The 20,514-nt window shown below is 35.9% G+C and overlaps 1 protein-coding gene across 2 annotated transcripts in view; it reads right to left on the bottom strand.

The window, feature by feature from the left end:
• The window catches only part of ZFAND3 (zinc finger, AN1-type domain 3), a 277,403-nt gene that overhangs the window by 49,709 nt on the left and 207,180 nt on the right, over positions 1-20,514 (bottom strand). The window contains exon 4 of one of the 2 annotated variants that reach the window (XM_004673440.2): positions 11,427-11,492. The exons of the other annotated variant lie outside the window; for it this stretch is intronic. Within the exon in view, the coding sequence (XP_004673497.1) occupies positions 11,427-11,492 (66 nt within the window). The remainder of the gene's footprint in view (positions 1-11,426; positions 11,493-20,514) is intronic. 2 annotated transcript variants of the gene reach the window in all.

Raw genomic sequence — 20,514 nt, 5'->3', positions numbered from 1 at the left:
ACAAATATAAAGTAAACAAAAAGGTGGCATAAATTTTTTTTTAGCAACTAATGGAACAGAGAATAAAATCAATTTGATTCTGATATAGGAACATTCTCCTGCAGTGGTCCACGGACTATAGCATTAGAACCTTAGCAAATGAAATCTATTCCTAGCATATAACCTGGTTGTCTGGCAGGGAACAATATTTACAGTCATAATAATAATAAATACCATTTATTTGCTTTCAATTTTTAGAAACAACCTATGGATAAAGCATAGGAATTTTGCCTATGTGATTTTAAGTTAACAACCAAGATAATATAAAGAATAAGAAAAGCTGACATAAGCTATGATAACAAACTATCTCTTAATATCCTCATTAAGAGATGGTTTGGTAATGAGACTGAAAACCAATGACATAAATACCAAATACTGGAAAAATATATGAAAACCACTTGTTTCCTTTTTGCTCTTCTGGGCTAAATGTGAGACAAAGAAAGTTGGTTTAGCCCACTATAAGTGACAGCTTGGTCCAGCTACTAACTGGAAATCTTATTTTCCCTCCTGAGTCCACAACAGTTCTCTCTTTTAAAATCTCAGGTCTCTGTTACTTCTTAGAGATGATGATATTGTACTTACTGAGAAAATATGATTTTCTGGAATGAACCCCCTATTCATCTTGTCTCAGCTAATCATACATTGAGAGGACATTTACTTATCTATTCTTTATTTTCTCCTTTATCCTCTTGAGGAAAGTAATAGTTCTGGCCCTACAGAATCTTGCTCATGTACTTCAACTTCTTTCTCTTTATATATACATATATGGATGTATACCTACACACACACATCCCCCCACTTTAACAAGGGCAAAATATTTCCCTATCTTACCAGAGCTTCACACCAAGAAATGCCTAGTCCTGTTTCTCCCTCTAACCACTATTTATTAGACTTTTAAGGGCTCAAATAACTCCTTAGAGCTCAAATGATTTCTGTTTGCTGCCTTTATTTCCTAATTATCAAGCACCCCTTAATGATCGTCCATCAGTTTGGTTTCCCACTACATTATACTAACTTCTTTCAGGTTTTGCAATGATCCTCTGCTAGCTATAAAGAAATAGATTTTCTTAGCCTCATATTTCCTGATCCTCCTTCTCATGCATCTTTCATGATCCTGTATAACACTTTCTCTTTTGTTTATTTAGTTTCTTTAGCTCACTTCTTCTTTTTCCTGCCCTCCTAATTACTGCCCTTACTTACGGCCCTTTATTCTTTTGTACTCATATCCTTACCTACTGGCATACCTTTAATCATTGCTCCTAGACAGCTGATCTAAAAAGAGAAGTGTTCTTATAATTTTCTACTGAACTATCTACAGTAACCCAAAATTCAGTACAACAGAAATTGAAAAGGTTTCTTTCTTTCCACCATCAATCACATCTCTCTTTAGTTCTCCAATTTTAATAACTATCCTTTCAGCCAACCCTGATCAGTTATGAAAATGTTTCCCTATTATCTCTTTCTCCATTCCACTGGTCACAACCCACAAAACAGTCTCTAAATAAACTGAATAAGGAGGAATTGATTTTTTTTTGGTAAGTCAAATACTTATGTGCAAAAGCAAGATCTATTTACAATAACCAAATGACATCACTTGAAAAAACTTTTCATATTAATTAATTTATTTTTATTAATAAAGTACCATTATTATACACCCTTCCTAATTTTTTAAGATTTATTTCTTTATGCACACAGAACTGGGGTACAGGCCAGAGGAGGTAGTGAGAGGAATCATAAGAGACAGAGTGGGGAGCAGAACAGGCAGATTGATGAAGTAACACTGCTTGAGAGGTGCAGCAGGTGAAGACAGGAGAGTTCTGCTCTGCCATGTGGGTCTCCTCCAGAACCAGGGATCAAACTAACACTGAAGTGGTTGCAGCTAGCTTGTAGTGCTGCATTCTAACCTGCTGCACCACCAGGGAGGGTCCTCTTGCTAATTTTTTTTGACAGTATAGGATTTCTCTTCTCACTGTAGTTCTCTAGGAATCTCCTATAACACTGATTCTTCATTTACCTGGTTTGTAATATTGAGATTACCATATACCAGACTACTTTATGCATAATTTAAGGTATTTAAGAACTGTATAGAAAGACTGAAATTTCTTTAACAGTAGGAAGTCTCTTTATAGGATACTTTTGAAGGTACAGTAGAAAGAACTATCTGTTTCAAGTCATGAGTGAAAAACACCTAAACTACCAGAAAACTCAAAACTCCTGGATCAAACTGGTAAGCCCTTTTTAAAGCATTTCTCTGTGCCTCTGCTACAGACTGTTCTTATCTCAAAGGGCTAATTACTGTGATTTTGTGAAATGAATGATCAAAGTTAAACCAGAGCTTTATCTCAATTTCCCCAAGTATTAGGTGCTTATCTGCTACTCAAAAGCACTGTCAAGTTATATTTGCAGTTTCCTTTCACTAGGAAACACAATCCTACCACTGACTTTCCCTCCATATTCCAATATCCCTTTATCCCTTCCCACTAACCCAAAGGAACTAAAACTCTTAACCATTTCATTAGGATAAGTCCTTAAAAGAAAAAGACCACATTAATATATTTATAAGTAATGACATGTACAATTTATCCTCCCACTCATCCCTTTTAAAAATAAATATTAGTTGCATTTCTTGTTCTCTGAAGCTGGAGTTAGATATATTTACATTATTGTGCCTATTTCATCGCCATGTATAAACCCTAGGAACATGTTTAACATTATGCTCCTACAGAATCTAATATCAGTCTTTATTTAAAGTACTGGACTAGCTGACTAACCACAGCGTCTCAGCTGGTCCTATATCCCACTTAAGCCACACCACTTCTGAAGGTGTGATCTACAACCATGACAGCAGGCAATACAATAAGATTACAGCTTTAATCGGCCATGATTATGAAATATTTCTGAAGACTCTTCACAAGAGGTGTGCCTCAGAAGCATGCACAAGTATGAGGAATATATGTCAGCCCACCTGCTGGCAGAAGAGGCAACAGACTTCAGACAGATGAGCAAGCAGGCAAACAGATAACACAACTTGTCATGGAAGCAAGCAGCAAGATGAGGCAGTAAAAATCCATCAGCATACATCATCCTATGATGGCCTAGTGTCACTTACAGCCTCTATTAGCCCTCACTGCATCAGTGCAAGTCCCAGACACTTTATCCTGTTTATAATTGCTGATGAGCAGTAATAAGGCCTCCATGCCTCAGCTCCGTCCGTTCCACTTCGGCACCCACCTATTAGGTAATAACTTTTATTTACAGCCTTGCTTGATGCGCTGTTCTATTAGTACAGCCAGGAACTGAGTAGGACAAAAAAAAAATCTCCTTAATGGGCAGTATCATTGTGAGGCTCAGATGATTTATAATGCAGCTTTGTGGCTGTTCTCTCACACTCCTCTGGTAAACTACTTTGGAAAAGCTACATTTCTAATATGCTGCCCTCAAACAGGCACACACATGCTATGGAGCAGCATCTGAAAGGCATACTCCAAATCAAGTCACCCCCCACCCCATCCAAAAGTTTCAAAAAATGAAAGCGGTATTAAATTCCCTTGATACCTTTTTTAAATAGTGTTGGCTCAGGCATGTTGCCCCAGTGGAGCAATAGAACAGCTAATTAATGGAAGTTCAGGGCTTCTTCTCCTTAGTAAGAGTGCAAACTACAATAAAATAAATGACCATAAAAGCAAAAGAGAGAGAGAAGCTGTAACTGTATTCAAGGATCAAAAAAAAAAAAAGGGAACTGGTACAAAGCCTGTGATCCTAAAGCAGCTGAACACCAAAGACAAGGCTTCTCATACACATACCCCCAAATATATGCAATAAACCTCATCACATTTTCTTTTTCTTTTTATATTTGAGTATGTTTTTATATATCAAGTACAAAAACTCCTCTTGATAAGACTGGCACCATGACTTGATAATCACTTACAGCAACCTTTTTTCAGAGGAGGCAGTACTGCTTCTCAAGAGTAAAAGCCAAACAAGATCTGTGAAGGGAGTCTCTAAGTTGAAGTATAGTAAATTTAACATGCTATATGACCAGCTGGCCTGTAACAGACAGTGATTGGTGCTAAGGGGACCTCTCTCTCTTTTAGAGGGACAAATGAAAAACAGTAAGCTCACCCTGATCTTTCCTGAAAGCACCTGTGAGGTACTTTTAAACTCACCTGCTATAACTTACATTTTGAATATCAACTATAGTTATATACTGCCTTGCCATTTCATATACTCTTTAACAAGCGATTTATAAGCAGTTTAGGTAAAGTTTTTAATTGAAAAATTACAAAGACAAGAAAAGACATCAATTTCCTTTCACAAAAAGGCCAGATAACCAGTAATAACCTGTGGTCAGAATGCCTTAATTTCCTAAGTTGGGGAATGGCAGATGGCACCTTTTAAAGAAATTTTTGAAATCTTCCAAAATATTTAGTATGGATCTCATCCCCCACCCTAGGAATGAATTGAACTTTTTCAGGACCCTATGTATGTGAGTATGCAAGTTAAAACATTTTTAAAATACTTTTTCCCTGCAATGACAGATTTACTGTTCTGATCTTTCTTCACTGGTTACATTAAATGCTAATAAAAAAACGAAAGGTTTATATCTTCCCTAATATTCTTTTGATGGGAACTTGCATATTACATAAGTAGGTCAAATTTCTAATTTTCTGTCTCAAATGCTGATATTGCAAACCTAAGGGGAAAGCTATACCTGAAGAGCCAAAGAGTGAAGAAGAACTGATAAAGATTTGAACTCATACCCAAAGCCACCTTTCTTTAAAGCGCCAGAACGCTTCCACCAGAGTCACCCACAGTATGTCATACTGAATACTACAGCTTATAGCCAATGACACAGAGCTCTAGGATTAAATGTGCTAGTTGAACTGCTTCCATGAATATTGATTCTACTAGAAAATAAACATAACTGTAGGTATTTCTAAAATTTACAGGGTCACCTCTGATTTAACACTACCGCCCTTTAGCTTCTTAGTCAATTTAAAAGCTCTTATATAACATTTCCCTTCAACTAGCTTCTGAACACAAATATGGAAAGTGTTCAGCACATCCATCTTAATTCCCAGATGAAAGGGTTTTCTTTATTTTGCTTGTTTGAAAGGTGAATCAAGAAAAAGCTGAGGGATTGGGGTAGGGTGGAGAGGAAACAATGAACAATACAAGGCTATCTATATCTAGATCAAGTCACAACTCATCACACTGAGAGGAAAATAGGTGACCCAAAAGGATAAAGGAGAAAAGGGTAAAGGGGGGAGAGCAGAGGGTGGGAGAGGGGAGAGAGGCAGGCAAGGGAGATACAGTCAAACTGAATTTTCATGTTTCTATAATGAGTGGAAAGATGATGCTTTCTAAAAAAAATCTGTCTTGATATTTAATGGGACAATTTCTAGTCCTATCTGCTTCCAGCTCAGTCAATATGACAGCTTCCTTATGACTCCACAAATGGTTATTTTACTTGCTATTTAACTAATTAAGATAACATTTAACATACACACAGTACTTTAAAATCATCACTTTACAAGTCTATCAAAAAGTATTATTTACTAAATACACTTGCTGGAAAAAGAGTAAAAGTCAATGTAGATAGAGTAGAGTAAGTTGATAGCACAGTGATTCTGTAAACTTATCCCTGATACTTCCTAATTTCAGAAATAAAGGGACTATAAAATGAAAAAATAGGGCCCTCCCTTGAGGTGCAGTGGGTTAAAGCACAGCACTAAGAAGCTTAAGCCACTTCCGCATGAGTTCGATCCCCACCTGCCCCGGAGGAGATCCACATGGCGAGGCAGACCTCTCCTGACCTGCCCACTGCTCCCCTCAGCAGTGTACTTCATTGATCTGCCTGTTCTGCTCCCCGCTCTGTCTCTGGTGAATCCTGTCACCCTTCACATCTCTGGCCTGTACCCCAGTTCTATATAAATAAGTAATTCTTTCAAAAAAAAAAAAGAAAAAAGAAAGCCTATAAGAGGAATGAACTAAGGAAAGAGAGATTCCCCCCTCCCTTTTTTTCCCCCTCATATACTAAGAAGTCTACCCCTTAAAAAAAATCAACCAAGGGCCCAAAGAAGCAGGGTTTCTGGGGTAGTCACTGTTTTAAGGATTCTGTTGTAGAAAGATTACTTCTCCAAGAAAATTTAAGACAAAACATGGTCTGGGGTCTCCCTTGTGGCACAGCACCAAGCTCTCTGCAGCCACTGCCACTTGAGTTTGATCTCCGGCCAGGTAGGTGACCTCCTTATCCACTGCTCCCCTCAGCAGTGTATTTCAGTCAATCTGCTACTCTATTCTACACTCTGTCTCTGGTTAATCCTCTCACACCACACACACACACCCGCACCTCTAGCCTGTACCCCAGTTCTTAAATGCATAAATAAATAAATCTTTAAAAAAAAAAAACAAAACAGCAACCATGTTCTATCTATCTCCATCACTTGAATTTTAAGGATCATCAACACCAAGGTCCAATAACTGAAACACAAAGTAACTCCTTTTGCTGTATGTAACTTTTGTAAATAGGTCTTATTAGGAAAACTATAGCATGCCTTCAAGTAAAAAAATCCTAAAACAACAAACTTACCTCCATTCCTAAAAAAAAAAAAAACTTTAAACACAAAAATAAGACCTCAATGAAGATAAATATCCAAAAATCTTCGTTAATAAGAGGAGATAATAATAGCTAAGATTGTAACATTTTGGCTTAAAAGTGTAACTCGACAGAAAAGAAGGACAAAGGGAATCTTCTGGTGGGTATTGCCAAGGAAAGCTAACTCTAACTCTTTTCTCCATGAGAGAATTGTTCTTGGCAGGAATACTGTGAGAACTAGTATGGAAACATGTGCAAAATATTCTGAGATCTTTGAAAAATGTGAAGCTCTTTCTAGCAATCAGAAGGTGTGATACACTTTAGCTCTCACATTCCAACCCAAATCAACTGGGCCCTGGCAGCATTTCTACTCTGCTGATTGTAGACATCCTAGAGCTCAACAAAGGCTTCACTTAATTTTTCTGTTTAAATACCAAAATGATCAAGGTCCCCATCTAAAGGTTACACTAGGTCTAACTGTGCTAAGTATGGTTAAGAGCCAGCATCTAAAGAAAGGCCTTTTCCCACCTAGCTAACAAATGCAAACATTTTCATTTGCCACGGTTACATTTTACAATCTGTTGCTTAATCTTAGATTCACCATTATCACAAAGCATTTTCTTAAGAGTCCCCTCTCTCATTTTGATGGTTGTCAACCAACCACTCTACATTGTTGTCCATCTCTCTAAATGGCAAGACATGATACTAACTACTGATCAAAGTCACAAAAAACAAAAGTAGATGTTTAATCAATCATTTTAGGCCTACAGACAAGTCTTCACTTATTTAAAAAAAAAAAAACACATAATGAGTCTAATGCTAGTCTAAGGATCTCATTTACTTCTTTACTAAGGTGGGTACTAATCTTTTTTTTTTTTTTAAGATTTATTTTTATTTATTTGTGCATATAGAACTGGGGTACAGGCCAGAGGCTCAGGGGCAGTGAGAGGCTTCACCAGAGATAGAGTGGGGAACAGACAGGCAGATAGACGAAGTACACTGCTGAGGGGAGCAGTGGGTGGGTCAGGAAAGGTCTGCTGTGCCATGTGGATCACCTCTGGGGCAGGGATGGAACTTATGCGGAAGTGGCTTTAGCTTCTTAGTGCTGTGCTTTTTAACCCGCTGTGCTACCAGGGAGGGCCCTGTACAGATACTTTTAGTGTGTGTGTGTGTGTGTGTATTGTTTTAAAATGAATATATCTACATCTATACTTATCTGTCTAATTAAATGAATCTACAAAAATGAAATTTTGAAAGGCTGCTATGAAGAGCTTTTACTATTTTCTCCCCAACAACTGTACCACATTTTACCAACTGTACACATTGTGTATCTTTCCTTCAGAGACTGCTAAAATAAAAATCACTTTGTTCTAGCCTAAGTATCTTTTCTGTTTTTTGAAGCATACACCATTACTAATGTGAAAACTGCTTCGGACCCAAATATGTATGACTAGATTGGCTAGAAGGGGTTGGGGTAAGCTCTAATTCACAGGGTCTCATGCTACAACTCATAAAAAACAATACCACTGTAGGTGAATATTTACTTATTATTGGCCCTCCCTGGTAGTACAATAAGCTAGGATGCAGCACTGCAAGTTAGCTGTAGCACTTCACAGTGGTGAGTTTATCCCCAGCCCAGGTGGTGATCCACATGGCACAGCAGACCTCTCTTGACCCGCCTGCTGCTCCTTTCAGCAGTGTACTTCATTGATCTGCCTATTCTGCTTCCCACACTGTCTCTGGTGAAGTCTCTCACTGCCCCCCACACCTCTGGCCTGTACCCCAGTTCCGTAGCATAAATAAATCTTTTTAAAAACATTTGCTTATTATCTATACCTGAAGTCCTATGCTCTTGGAGAGCTGTGGTTACTGTGCCCCGAGTAGTGAAAATACTACAGAGCATGTAGCAAAGGCACAAATCTTTTTTTTTTTAAGATTTATTTGTTTATACTTACAGAACTGGGGTACAGGCCAGAGATGTGGTGGGTGAGATTCATCAGAGACAGAATGGGGAGCAGAACAGGCATATCTACTGAAATACACTGCTGAGGAGAGCAGTGGGTGGGTCAGAAGAGGTCTGCCACACCATGTGGGTCAGCTCCCTGGCCAGGGATCGAACTCGTGCTGCAATGAATGCAGATAGCTTCACAGTTAACCCATTGTACCACCAGGAAGAGTCCACAAAGTCTGTTTTTAAAGAACGCAGACATAGAGAATACCAGAAGACAACAGCAATGTAACAATAGTAACTGGAGATGATTCATTAAAAAAAAATGCTCAGAATCTCAACCACTGGCAACCTGATGCCTCTAGGACAGAGAGAAAGATGGAAACAAAAATAGCCAACCTATAGTTCTCAAAGCAAATTACTTAATTTACCCCTTGAAATCAGGAAGCTCTCTCCTCTGGAGTCAGGGCCATTATTTAAGGCTTAAGAAGTACAGTTAACTTGGGGAGCCTGGAGGGGTACACACAAGCTTCTTGAAAAGTACAACATGCTCGATTTGATGGCCTTTAATGTCCATGCTACGAAATCTCAACAATACTTCAGCCTTTTTAAGAGATGTTCTGTATATCACATTAATTTCATTTTAAGCCATAATACTCAATCTTTTTCAAGTTAAGGGGCATATATTCACTTAAAAGTAGATCTGGAAATGTGACTTAGAACTCAATGTATGGTCTATCATGTAACTTATAAAGTGTTAAAAAGATTACCCTCTATTTGTATTATAAAAACTGACATGCAACAAAGAATGCAATCAATATAAAATCAATTAGTGAAACTAGGAATGGCAATGTATTTTGAGTCTTCTGATTTATTCTTCTTTGCAACTAAAACACCTATTGCTGTGTTCTCAACAACTAATGGGAAGTCACTGTACATAGTTTTCAATAAGATTTTAATAGCAGCTGCCACTTTGGAAGATCTATAATATGAACTTTATATATGTTACTTCTTTTTCTTTCATCAACCCTATGAGATAGAATTATTACCCTATTTACAGATGATGAAAATTTTTAAGATATTAAATTATTTACTTTTTATTTACATTCTGTAAATGACTAGGCTAGAATCTGAAACTTTATCTGCTTCTAGAACTCACACTTGAAAAATTACTTCACTACATTTTCCATTTCCAAGTCTGTGTTTCTCTTTCTCCAGATTCTATGTAATGCTATCATTATCTGGTAGGAGCAGAAATAATTATTATAAAACATGATAAGCAATAATATGATACAGTGGAAAACAACATGAGCTTTAGCATCTGAAAGATCTGTGTTCAAGTTCTGGCACTATTAACCTATTTACATTATTACTCCAGGAAAAATAAGTTAACTTTCTGAGTGCTCATTCTTCTCATCTATATAAAAGGTAAAAATAACTACCTTGCAGAACTGTGCTAAAGATGAAGTGAGTATATGTACAAAGCATACTGAATGGCATCTGGTAATGTGGTAAGGCTGCAATAAATAAATACACAAGATAGTACATGACAGACTGGAGGAAGCATACCAGCCTGAAGATGAGAAGCATTAAAATGTGATATTCAAGAAGGGTTTCAACTAGCTCAATGTCTAAGCTGAGCACATTAGTCTCTTTTCCAAATCTCTCAGGATGACCCAATATACCTGAGACTCACTCCTGGATATAACATGTTGGTAGTACTAGTATTTTTCTTTGTTCTAAGGGTTAAAACTAAAAGGAAAGAAAGACTACTACAGTGCACTATGTGCATGAAGCATTAGCTCTAACACTCTGAATGTTTCCAAGTTTCTGGCTAGAGTAGATAGGAAGCTGGCTCTCTGACTCATTAACCTCACTGGTTAACGAGGATAGTATGCCTCACTCCAGGGCACAGTTCTTTTCTACCTCAACCAGGAACTATCAGTGGAGCTTGGGTGGGGCACAGGAAGGATGAGCGCATGCTGGACTCACCCAGTCTGGCCCCCAAACTGGTCATTTGGATCTGAAGACTAAAATTAAGTTTCTCAGAAATCAGTGACTACATGAATTACACAAGTTATTTCTGTTGGGGAGTTAAAAAGGAGTTTTTAAGTTATGAATGATACTTTGACTGTGACCTTTAGGAAATAAAATTATTACTATGATTCTTCCAAATGTAATCCCTAAGATATTTTAAATAGTAGGTAGCATTATTAAAAAGCGAATGTTGTCTAAAATAAGTCAAGCTATAGGTTAAGGAAGCAAGGGACATTATGATTTCTCTTGAACAGAGCTGTAAGAATCATAACTTCATGTTTAATAAAAATGTCACAATGAACAAAGATGTTTATAGGACTCCATGAATTTGAAAAGAATGATTTTTTTAAGACAGATGAGAAAGTTTTCTGAAACTATTAGAAGACTGTAATAATCAAGTTAAAACAATGATTGTCTGTGCTACAATTTCTTCCACTCTCTGGCCTCCATTGTTTAATAGTGATTTTTTTATATAAGTCCAAGAAAGATCAAATAATCACAAGCTAGAAAGTGGGAAAAGACCTTTATTTTCTATTTTCATATTCTTCAGACTAGAACATAGGTAAAACTTCATGTACACCCTCTTGGTTATAACTGCCAGCATTAAACTCAGTCAATCTGACCTAAAGTATTCTGACCTCTGCTCATACTCCATTCACAACAATAAGCACACATCACATCAGTTTACAATTGATGGGAAGGAATTAGAGAATACCCTGAGCAAGAACACTACATTAGAATCAGTAGCTAATTTTTGTGAAGAATTCAGGTAAGAATGAATCCAGATAAGAATGATGTACGTACCTGTACCACAGGATCTTTTGGTTGGTGTGATTAACGAGACATGAGCTGTATCTGTGCATGGCCCACCTAGAAACAGAAAGGTAGGCACATCAATCAGGACATATCCTCTACATGTCCACAGCCATTATTTTGGGTAAAGAGAAACCTAAAGAGGAAATCAACCTGCAAATATGCATAAGGGATGGTAGCAGGAAAGATGGTAGTGGTGGTGGTAAACTAATTCTAAGCATGTAATTTCATTCAGCAATTTAGTCTGCAGATCACATTGTTACATGCTTTTCATAAAAAATAACTGGGTCTCACAAATGTTAAGGAGTCAAAAGAATAAAATTTTAACTGGAATTCCAATCCCCACAAGTTTGGGGAGATGAGTTTTCCACAAACCAATAAGCAGGATCATTCTCTTACATTGAGCGTAGTTGTAGCTACCTTTGGATTTACTGCAAAACTAGCTTTTCATAAAAAGGGGAACTCCCTAAAGAACAACAAACTGCTTGTTCAGAAGAAATAAAGATCATTTTAATATATAAAGAAAGCATTGCTGACTGGAGAAAATATTTAATCTAATTATAAAGAGATGGTGTGAAAGAGGACCTCCATGGAATCTTTGTGAACCCAGAGATCTGATGCATAAGTGCTATTCAAGAGTATGGATGAGATACCGTCAATCAATGGATGATGACTTGAAAAACAGTAATTTCATTCTGCAGAACCAGGAGACCATTAACCAATACTTAAGTAGATATTGATAAATATACTCCCCAACACTTTGTACTGACCATGCCCAACCTTCTGAAATAGAAAGTTACTTCATATACATGAAGATTAATGATTTTCAAAAGGTCCTGGTAGAAGAAAGGTGATGACCATAAAAAGACACAGAACACACAGGCAGATGACACACATGTATTTTAAAAAGGTTCCCTAGGTGACTATGACTTAAAGTGGGAAAATTGGTTACTCAGCATAGGTGCGTGTCATCTATGAAAAGAAATCACATCATCAAAATTATTCATAGAAAAGAAAGGAAAGATGAAAGAGCTCCAGGAAGTGTTCCTAGAATTTGTCACCCAGAGCCATGGGTTTAGTTAGAGCCTGGACTTGGAGAGCCCACCTAAGGATTTCATAGCTACTTCACTATTCCCTATATCAAAGTCACATGGTAGCAAATTTTACTTGGTTTAAGAAGACACAAGAAGGGATAAAGGAGGAAAGAACAAGTTAGTGCATTATGAATGTGAGATCACTTAAAAATACCTACTACGTGCTACCATGTGTTAGAGTTTAAGTATCAAGATCGAAAATGATCAACTGCCAAAGATTATGGAACAAATAATAAATACCAAACATAATTAGGAAGAAAGATGTTCATTACTGGCCTGAATCTCCTGGAAAATATATTAAGGCATTTGAAAATTAGAGAAGAACAAAGTTTAGAAAGTAAGAAAGAGTAAGACAACTCAACTGAAAAATTTCCTAGAAATGTCACAGTCTTCAGAAAAAGTTTATCATACCAAAATCCAGAAGTACAAATGGGTTATAACTATAACATGAAAAAAGATAATGTGGACAGAGCCACAGGAAAACCGTATACATACATCTAAGAGACCCTTCTGGCTTCCGCAACTCCATAAAACACTGTAGTTTTTGCTTCTGTGTAAGGGGTTTTTGCTGTTATTATTTTTGATAGAAGCATTCTTAATTTTAGGGAAACACAGGCTTTCAGGAAAAACTCAATTTAAATCCTTCAAGTATTCCTTACTGAGTAATCCTGGATAACTGATTCTCAGTTTCTTTAACAAAAGTTGCCCACAAGTTACAATGATGATGAAATTATCTAGACAAAAAGACTTCATAAACTATTAAGCTTTATATTTCTCTTCCATAAGATTTTATCCTCCCAAAGGTCAACAACCACTTCATCTACTGTTGGGTCATGACTATGTGTAAAGCATGCTTAGTAGTGGACATTAAGGGACCATCACAAACTATCTGATTTAACCAGGAGTAATGTATGTTTTTACAAAACATCTTTTTTTATTGAGATATAGAGATAAATGAGCACAAATATTAAATATATATTCTGAGGATTTTAATATATGTATTTCTCTAAGAACAAACAGAGAAAAAATATTATAGCATTTCCAGAATCAAAAAGTTTAGGGTTGCCTTAAAAAAAAAAAAAGAGTCCCAGATGCTAACTGTGTAAATTTTGGTCTAATAGATGGGGTAGGCATAGAAAGAGGTGAGTACACATTTTAAATTTAGCTGAGCACAATGTAAACAGTAACAGCCTAGTTACTTCCTATTCCTGATAACATTTTAACTCTCAATATCTGGCCAAGATCATAAGTTCCCACAACATCATGAGCAGAACACAGCAAAAAAAAAAAGTCAATAACAGCTTACCTACCAGAACACTTTTTAAAAAGAACATAAAGTAATTCACCCAGTAAAATTATAAGAGAAGAGAGCAATCAACTTCTCTAAATCTGACTAGGACTCATGAATTAATATTCCTGTGTTTACAAATGGAACTTTGCTTCATTTGTAGGTCAAGAGTTTATCCTTTTAAAAAATCCTAGTAAACTAATTTCTGTAGGTTTTGGCAAATACCCAAATAACTTTAAGACTGCCTAGCATATCTCAACATGCATCATCATGAAAGTGTTCTCCAGAGAGCTTGTTAAATGAACAACCCAATCCAATGTATTCACTGCATTACAGTAAAGCACAAATAGCACATAGTTGAACCAAAACAAATTGACAGAAAGAGTAACTGGTAGTGATAATATATCCCAGCTTTGACAATTGGAGAAATATTGTAAATAGAGAGCTTGGAATTAGGTTTGTTTCAGCTGACTATAACCTATGAAACACTTTAAAAACCAAAACAGACATATAGGAGTACTGCATGTATCTTCTACACTAATTGTACTGCCATACAAAACTTCTATATTCTTACATAAATGGGAGTAGCCACAGATATCACAGTAGCTACCATTACACAATTAATTCTCCATCAACCATGCAAAATGAATACAGGAAATAAAATGCCACTCAAGGGTACTTCTTTTGATTTTTCTTCACAAACATAAAAATATAACATGAATCCCATGGAGTAAGTTTGAGAATTGGTGATAAGGGTGAAGCTTTATCAAGGAAGGGAGCTATTTTTTTCCTATACTTGCTTTCTAATGCCTAAGAAAGGGATTGGCATATGACCCCATAAAACATTGTAAACTGTTCCCAGTTTCAGCATGTCTTGCTCTCTCTGCCAAGCACAAGAGTAGACAGAGCTAAAAGGTTGAGAGTCTCTTCATTACTAGATTCTGTAGGTGGATGGAGAGAGTGAGAGAAAGAGATCATCTAGTGAGAACAACATTGAGAAAACAAATGTATTTGTAAGTACAGAACAATCCACACTATTATATTGTAGCCTATATTAGTAACAACTGAATTTGGAAGAATTAGTTAGGGGGTTTTAAATAGAAGAAATTCAGCAGTTAAAAGAACCTTGCTTGAGATGACAGGCTTTGGGATTCTGAACCAAATAACACTAAGGTTAACCAACCTAAACTTTTAATAATCTTGAGTGCCATTAGTTTTTTGCTTTTGCTAAAGTAAACATCTAAATTTTTAATTTCTTTATTAGCCATAGATATTTAATAACAGACTTATTTTAGATTTAATATAACAGACTTATTTTAGATTTGATATAACACTCAGAGGACTACTTTTCTGAAAATATATCAAATTCAACAATTCAGGATCTGGAATTTGCAACTATGTAATGTTTCTATTCTAGAGATGTTTCTATTCTAGAGATGTTTCTATTCTTGTATTAAAGGTGTCATACATAATGTAGCACTATGGATTATATTTGGAATTCCACATGAGCCAGAAAATGAAATTTTTCAGATGTATCCCAACAATTAAGAAATCTTTATAGCATTTACAATAGGGCAGTGGATTTCTTGAGGAACTGTACTGAATTTTAGTCCAGTGAGGTTAAAGACAGGGGTAAAATCTGCACGCTAAAGTTCATGTAAAACCAGAAGGACTAAGGAGTGATGACTTGTGTCCTATCAGCTATCAATACTCACATTCAATTGAGCTAAAAATTTTCTTTACAATTTCTAGTAGAGCTACTGAGTTTGGCAAAAACAATCAAAACCTTGACTAACCATGCAGTAGTCAATTGCATAGACAATGATAAAGAAGTAGAGACACAGGTTTGGAGAACAGCATAATTTAAGCTGGCAATCATCACAGGAACTCAATAATAATAATAATAATAATAATAATAATAATAATAATAATAATAATAATAATAATAATAATGATGATATGATGATGATAATATATTTCTCCTTAACTTTGAAAATCTAGATCAACAGTCTATACTGAAATATTCAGTTAAAACCAGCTGTGATGACTGGTTATTTTTAGCATCTGGTTCCACTATTTTTCATTGGCTGCAGTTAGTTACACCATGTGCTAAAAACACATCAATTAGGAACAATGGACTGTCAAGCAGTCACTCAGCTAAAAATTACCTGAAGCTCAATAATCAAACAAGTATTCTGCTATGGGCCCTTTCGTGGTAACTGCAAGCTATTAATGCACAAAAATAGCCATTTCTTTTGCAGATTTATAACACTTCAATATTCTTGCTTAATTAACATGACATTTACATAACAGTATCTAATTAATTTCCAACTAAAGGCACTGTGGGCTAATTAGAAATGCATCATACTTTCTTAACCACCTTGCCCATTGTACTCTATCATAATCTCCACATTATTTACCTTAACAGCATCTTACTTTTCCAGACTCAATAGGGTACTGGATTTCTTGAGGAAACAGTACTGAATTTCACTGGTTGAATGGTGATTTTAGACAAGATTCAAGAACAGCAATTCCCTCCTCTTACTTCCCTGGAATACTTAATATTTTATTGAGATTTTTGATAAGGCTTCTAAAAAAGTAAATCTATGCAATGGGAAAAATGAAATAAACTCTATTTTCCCCTGACATGGCCATATTCATATTGTAAAACTATCTTTTAAAAATACTGATAGAATCTGTACTTCAGTGATATTCCTTTTTTAAAGTTCTTCAACATATACAGGGACACTTAAAATAATAAATAAATATCAGAAACAGTTCTTCAACATATACAGGGACACTTAAAATAATAATAAATAAATATCAGAAACAGATGAGAATGTGTAAGAAAATATAATCTCTTCAGAAAGGGAAGCCTTATCCCTCCAACCTCAACCTAAACCTGCAATTTACAAGTTGTTTTAATCAGAAAGGACATACCTAATCTGCATAACTGAGCTTGAAAAGCACTACTCATTAAAAACAAGGACACATACAGATATAATGTGTGGGAATCTAAATTTACAGAAAATCTTGAGTGTAGACAATCGCCCTTCCATTTTTCCAAATTAAACCATTTATGAACTCTTGTTACAGAATCTAAGTGTTAATTTTTTAGGTAGAAATTCCTAATCCTAACTCATTGCATGATCTCTCATACCATTTAGGCTTAAATTAGAAATTCATAAAAAGGGTACTTTTAAAGTGGTTCAGAAGTTGCTATTGGTAGCTATATATTTTACTCATAAAGGACTACACAAATTTCATTACTAATGCACTCCCACACCCCTAAATAATTGCAATGTGAGTGTACTTAACAGCCTGTTTGCTCAATGGAAAAAATATTTAAATTTTCCCACACTATCTCTCCCAGAGAACAACACTATAAACAAAATACAACCCAGAACACTTTCCTTTGCCCAGCATTGACTTTTAAAGAAGTAGAGTAGACATACCTGCTGGGGCCAGGATAAGTGTTTTAGAAGAAATGCTTTCTTCTGACCTAGCAATGGCCTCAAAAGAATAAGCCTTGAGGGCAGAAGCAGTTTTATTCAACTTGGCAAACTACTACATGAGTAAAAGTGATACAGGTAAAAAGCAAACTGGACACACATAGTTATTCAGAAGGGAAGTGAAAGTATTAAAAAAAGTAAAAAGTTGACTTTCATCATACTTATACTTAATCTAGAAGTTCTCTGACATTTTGATCTCAGGAATTATTTTCACTTGAAAACTTAAGAACACTGGCCCTCCCTGGTGGAGCAGCGGGTTAAAGCACTGCACTAAGAAGCTTAAGCCACTTCCACATGAGTTCCATCCCTGCTTGCCCGGGAGAAGATCCACATGGTGTGGCAGACCTCTCCTGACCCGCCCGCTGCTCCCCTCAGCAGTGTACTTCGTCGATCTGCCTGTTCTGCTCCCCACTCTGTCTCTGGTGAATCCTCTCACCCTCCACATCTCTGGCCTGTACCCCAGTTCTGTATGAATAAATAAATCTTTAAAAAAAAAACAAACCCCTCCTATTACAGACAGGTGGTTAGCAGGAGTGGGTGGGGAAAATGAGTGAAGTTAGCTTCTGCAAGGTATAAACTTAAAGTTACTAAACAAGTATCTCTTGAAAGTTCTTATCACATAAATCTTGACCTGCATCAGCAACTGAAAGGCTGCAGTGCTTTCTTTAGAAAAGGACAAACCTTATATTTTGTTTGTAAGAGACTTTAGAGAAAATGTTAAAAAATATCCATGTACGTCACTAAATTCTTTTAAAAAGTATTCTGAAAAGATATCCTCTTTCCCTGCCCCTATGCTTAGCCTGTCATATAGGTAGCATTGTGCCCAGTGACAATGGATGGAATTTGGATCTTAGTCCAATCTCATTTCATAGGCATGTACACTGACAGGTCTTACTCCATAACAGGGCCTCCTTTCACAAATAATAGTTTAAAATGTCACACATGAATTACATAAGAAGTGTTTATAGTAATATTTTTGAATTTTAAAAATTCCTTACCAAGGTAGCATCCTACAGCTTTTATTAAATGTAAAGAATCACCCTTTCTGACAGATCAAAATGTGAAATGGTTTATGAAGTAACAGAACACATGAATATAAAATACAAAGTTATATGTAGTCATATTTTGGCAGAGGCTGCTCTGAATTTTCTGAGAAAGTTTCTATATTCATAGAAGGTTAAAATAATTACTCTGAACACACCCAAATACATTCCCCTATTATAATAGATTTTTTCAGGTAGACACTTCTGCATAATAGAACTTAGATTTTGTTAAAATTAGCATAGCACTGCCCACTACCCATACACAAAATAAAAACATGACAACTACAAAGGGATAAAAGCTGTGTGATGTATGAATGTTCACTGTGACCTTTAACTTTCAGAAGTACAGAGTTTCTAATTTAATACGGACATTTAAAAAATCTGCATTTGCCAAAAGGGAAGTAGTAATGACATTAGTTAAAAACAATTCTGAAAACCAATAGCTGTATAATCTCCAGAGTGTCCAAGGAAATCTTTGAGAAACTAGGCTTTCAGATTTTAAAGTATACCTATCATCTGTTTTACAAGACCCTATCTTTTTGAAAGGTGAAATTCAAAGGATACAGGAAATACTTATGAGCAAAAACTCATTCACAATACAGAGGTAGCTATTTACTCAGTTAAAAACAACAAACAAAAAAGATATTCTCCTACTATATAAAACCTCGTTGAGATAAATTGTCACCACAACAAGGAAAGCAACTTCAAAAGTTGATAGGGAAACAGCCTTCTTTTTAAGTTGCTTCATGTTGGGGTTACTGTATGGCACATTAAAAAAAAAAAAGTAGCTGGTCAAAATCAGGTTAGTATAAACAATTATGCAAGTTATATGGAACCATAAAGAGCCCGAAAAGCTTAACAATCTTGAGTGCAAATAACAAAAATGGAGGCATTCCTGACTAAAACATATTACCCAGCAATAGTAATCAAAACAGTATGGTACTGAAAGAAAATAGAAATTCAGACCAAAAGAACTAAAAGCCCAGCAATAACTCCATTATTAACACGGACAATTTATCTTCAACAAGGGAGTTCCATGCATTGGGAAAAAAGGTAATATTTGTAATACAGGTGCTGGGAAATATGGATAGCTGATGCAAAGTAATAATAATAATAATAATAAAGCAAGACCCAATTTTAACCCCATACACAAAAATTAATTCAAGTGGCATAATGATCTGGACAAAAGAACTGATATCAGAAAGTACTTGGAAAAATACAGAGGACACACTACAGGTTATCTACCACAAAGATGTATTTGGGACAGGCTATCTACTACAAAGATGTATTTGGGACTATAAGCCCAGAAGCAAAGGAGAATATATCAAACTTAAAAGCTTTTACAGCCCAAAAGAAACCATCACAAAAACAAAAAGGCAAATTTTAGAATGAGAAAAAATATTTGGATACTGTATTTCTGTAAGATTATATAATCCAACAACAAATGACCCAATTAAAATGTGGGAAAAGGGCTTCAACAGATGTTTCTATAAAGAAAACATTCAGACAGCCTACAGACATATGAAAAAACGTTTAACATCATTTATTATAAATGTAGATTTATAATAAACCACTTTGAGATTTCACTTCACACCTGTAAGAATGGCTCATTAAAAATAATTTAATTAGGACCCTCCCTGGTGGCGCAGGGGTTAAAGCCCTGCACTAAGAAGCTAAAGCCACTTCCATATGAGTTCCTGCCTGCTCCGGAGGTGATCCACATGGCGCAGTAGACCTCTCCTGACCCGCCTGCTGCTCCCCTCAGCAGTGTGCTCCATCAGTCAGTCTGTTCTCCACTGTCTCTGGTGAATCCTCTCACCGCCCCTGCACCTTTGGCCTATACCCCAGTTCTGTAATGCATAAATAAATCTTTAAAAAAATAATTTAATTAATAAAGGTTTGCAAGGGTATGGTAGAAAAGGAAATCTTATCTACTGTTTAAGGGAATACAAGCTGGTACAGCCCCTACAGAAAACAAAATGGAGATTTTTTGCAAGACAATAAAAATGAAAATGTCATATGACCCAGCAATAACCTCTATTAGATATTTATCTAAATAACATGAAAACTCTAATTAAAAAAAGATTTATTTACATATATGAATATAGCAGCATTGTTCACAATTGCCAAGTTATGGAATCA

This window comes from Condylura cristata, unplaced genomic scaffold (assembly GCF_000260355.1).
Source record: "Condylura cristata isolate star-nosed mole 26May11 unplaced genomic scaffold, ConCri1.0 scaffold00001, whole genome shotgun sequence".
NCBI classification, from domain to species: Eukaryota; Metazoa; Chordata; class Mammalia; order Eulipotyphla; family Talpidae; genus Condylura; species Condylura cristata.
This window is presented reverse-complemented; position numbering and strand designations above follow the sequence as displayed.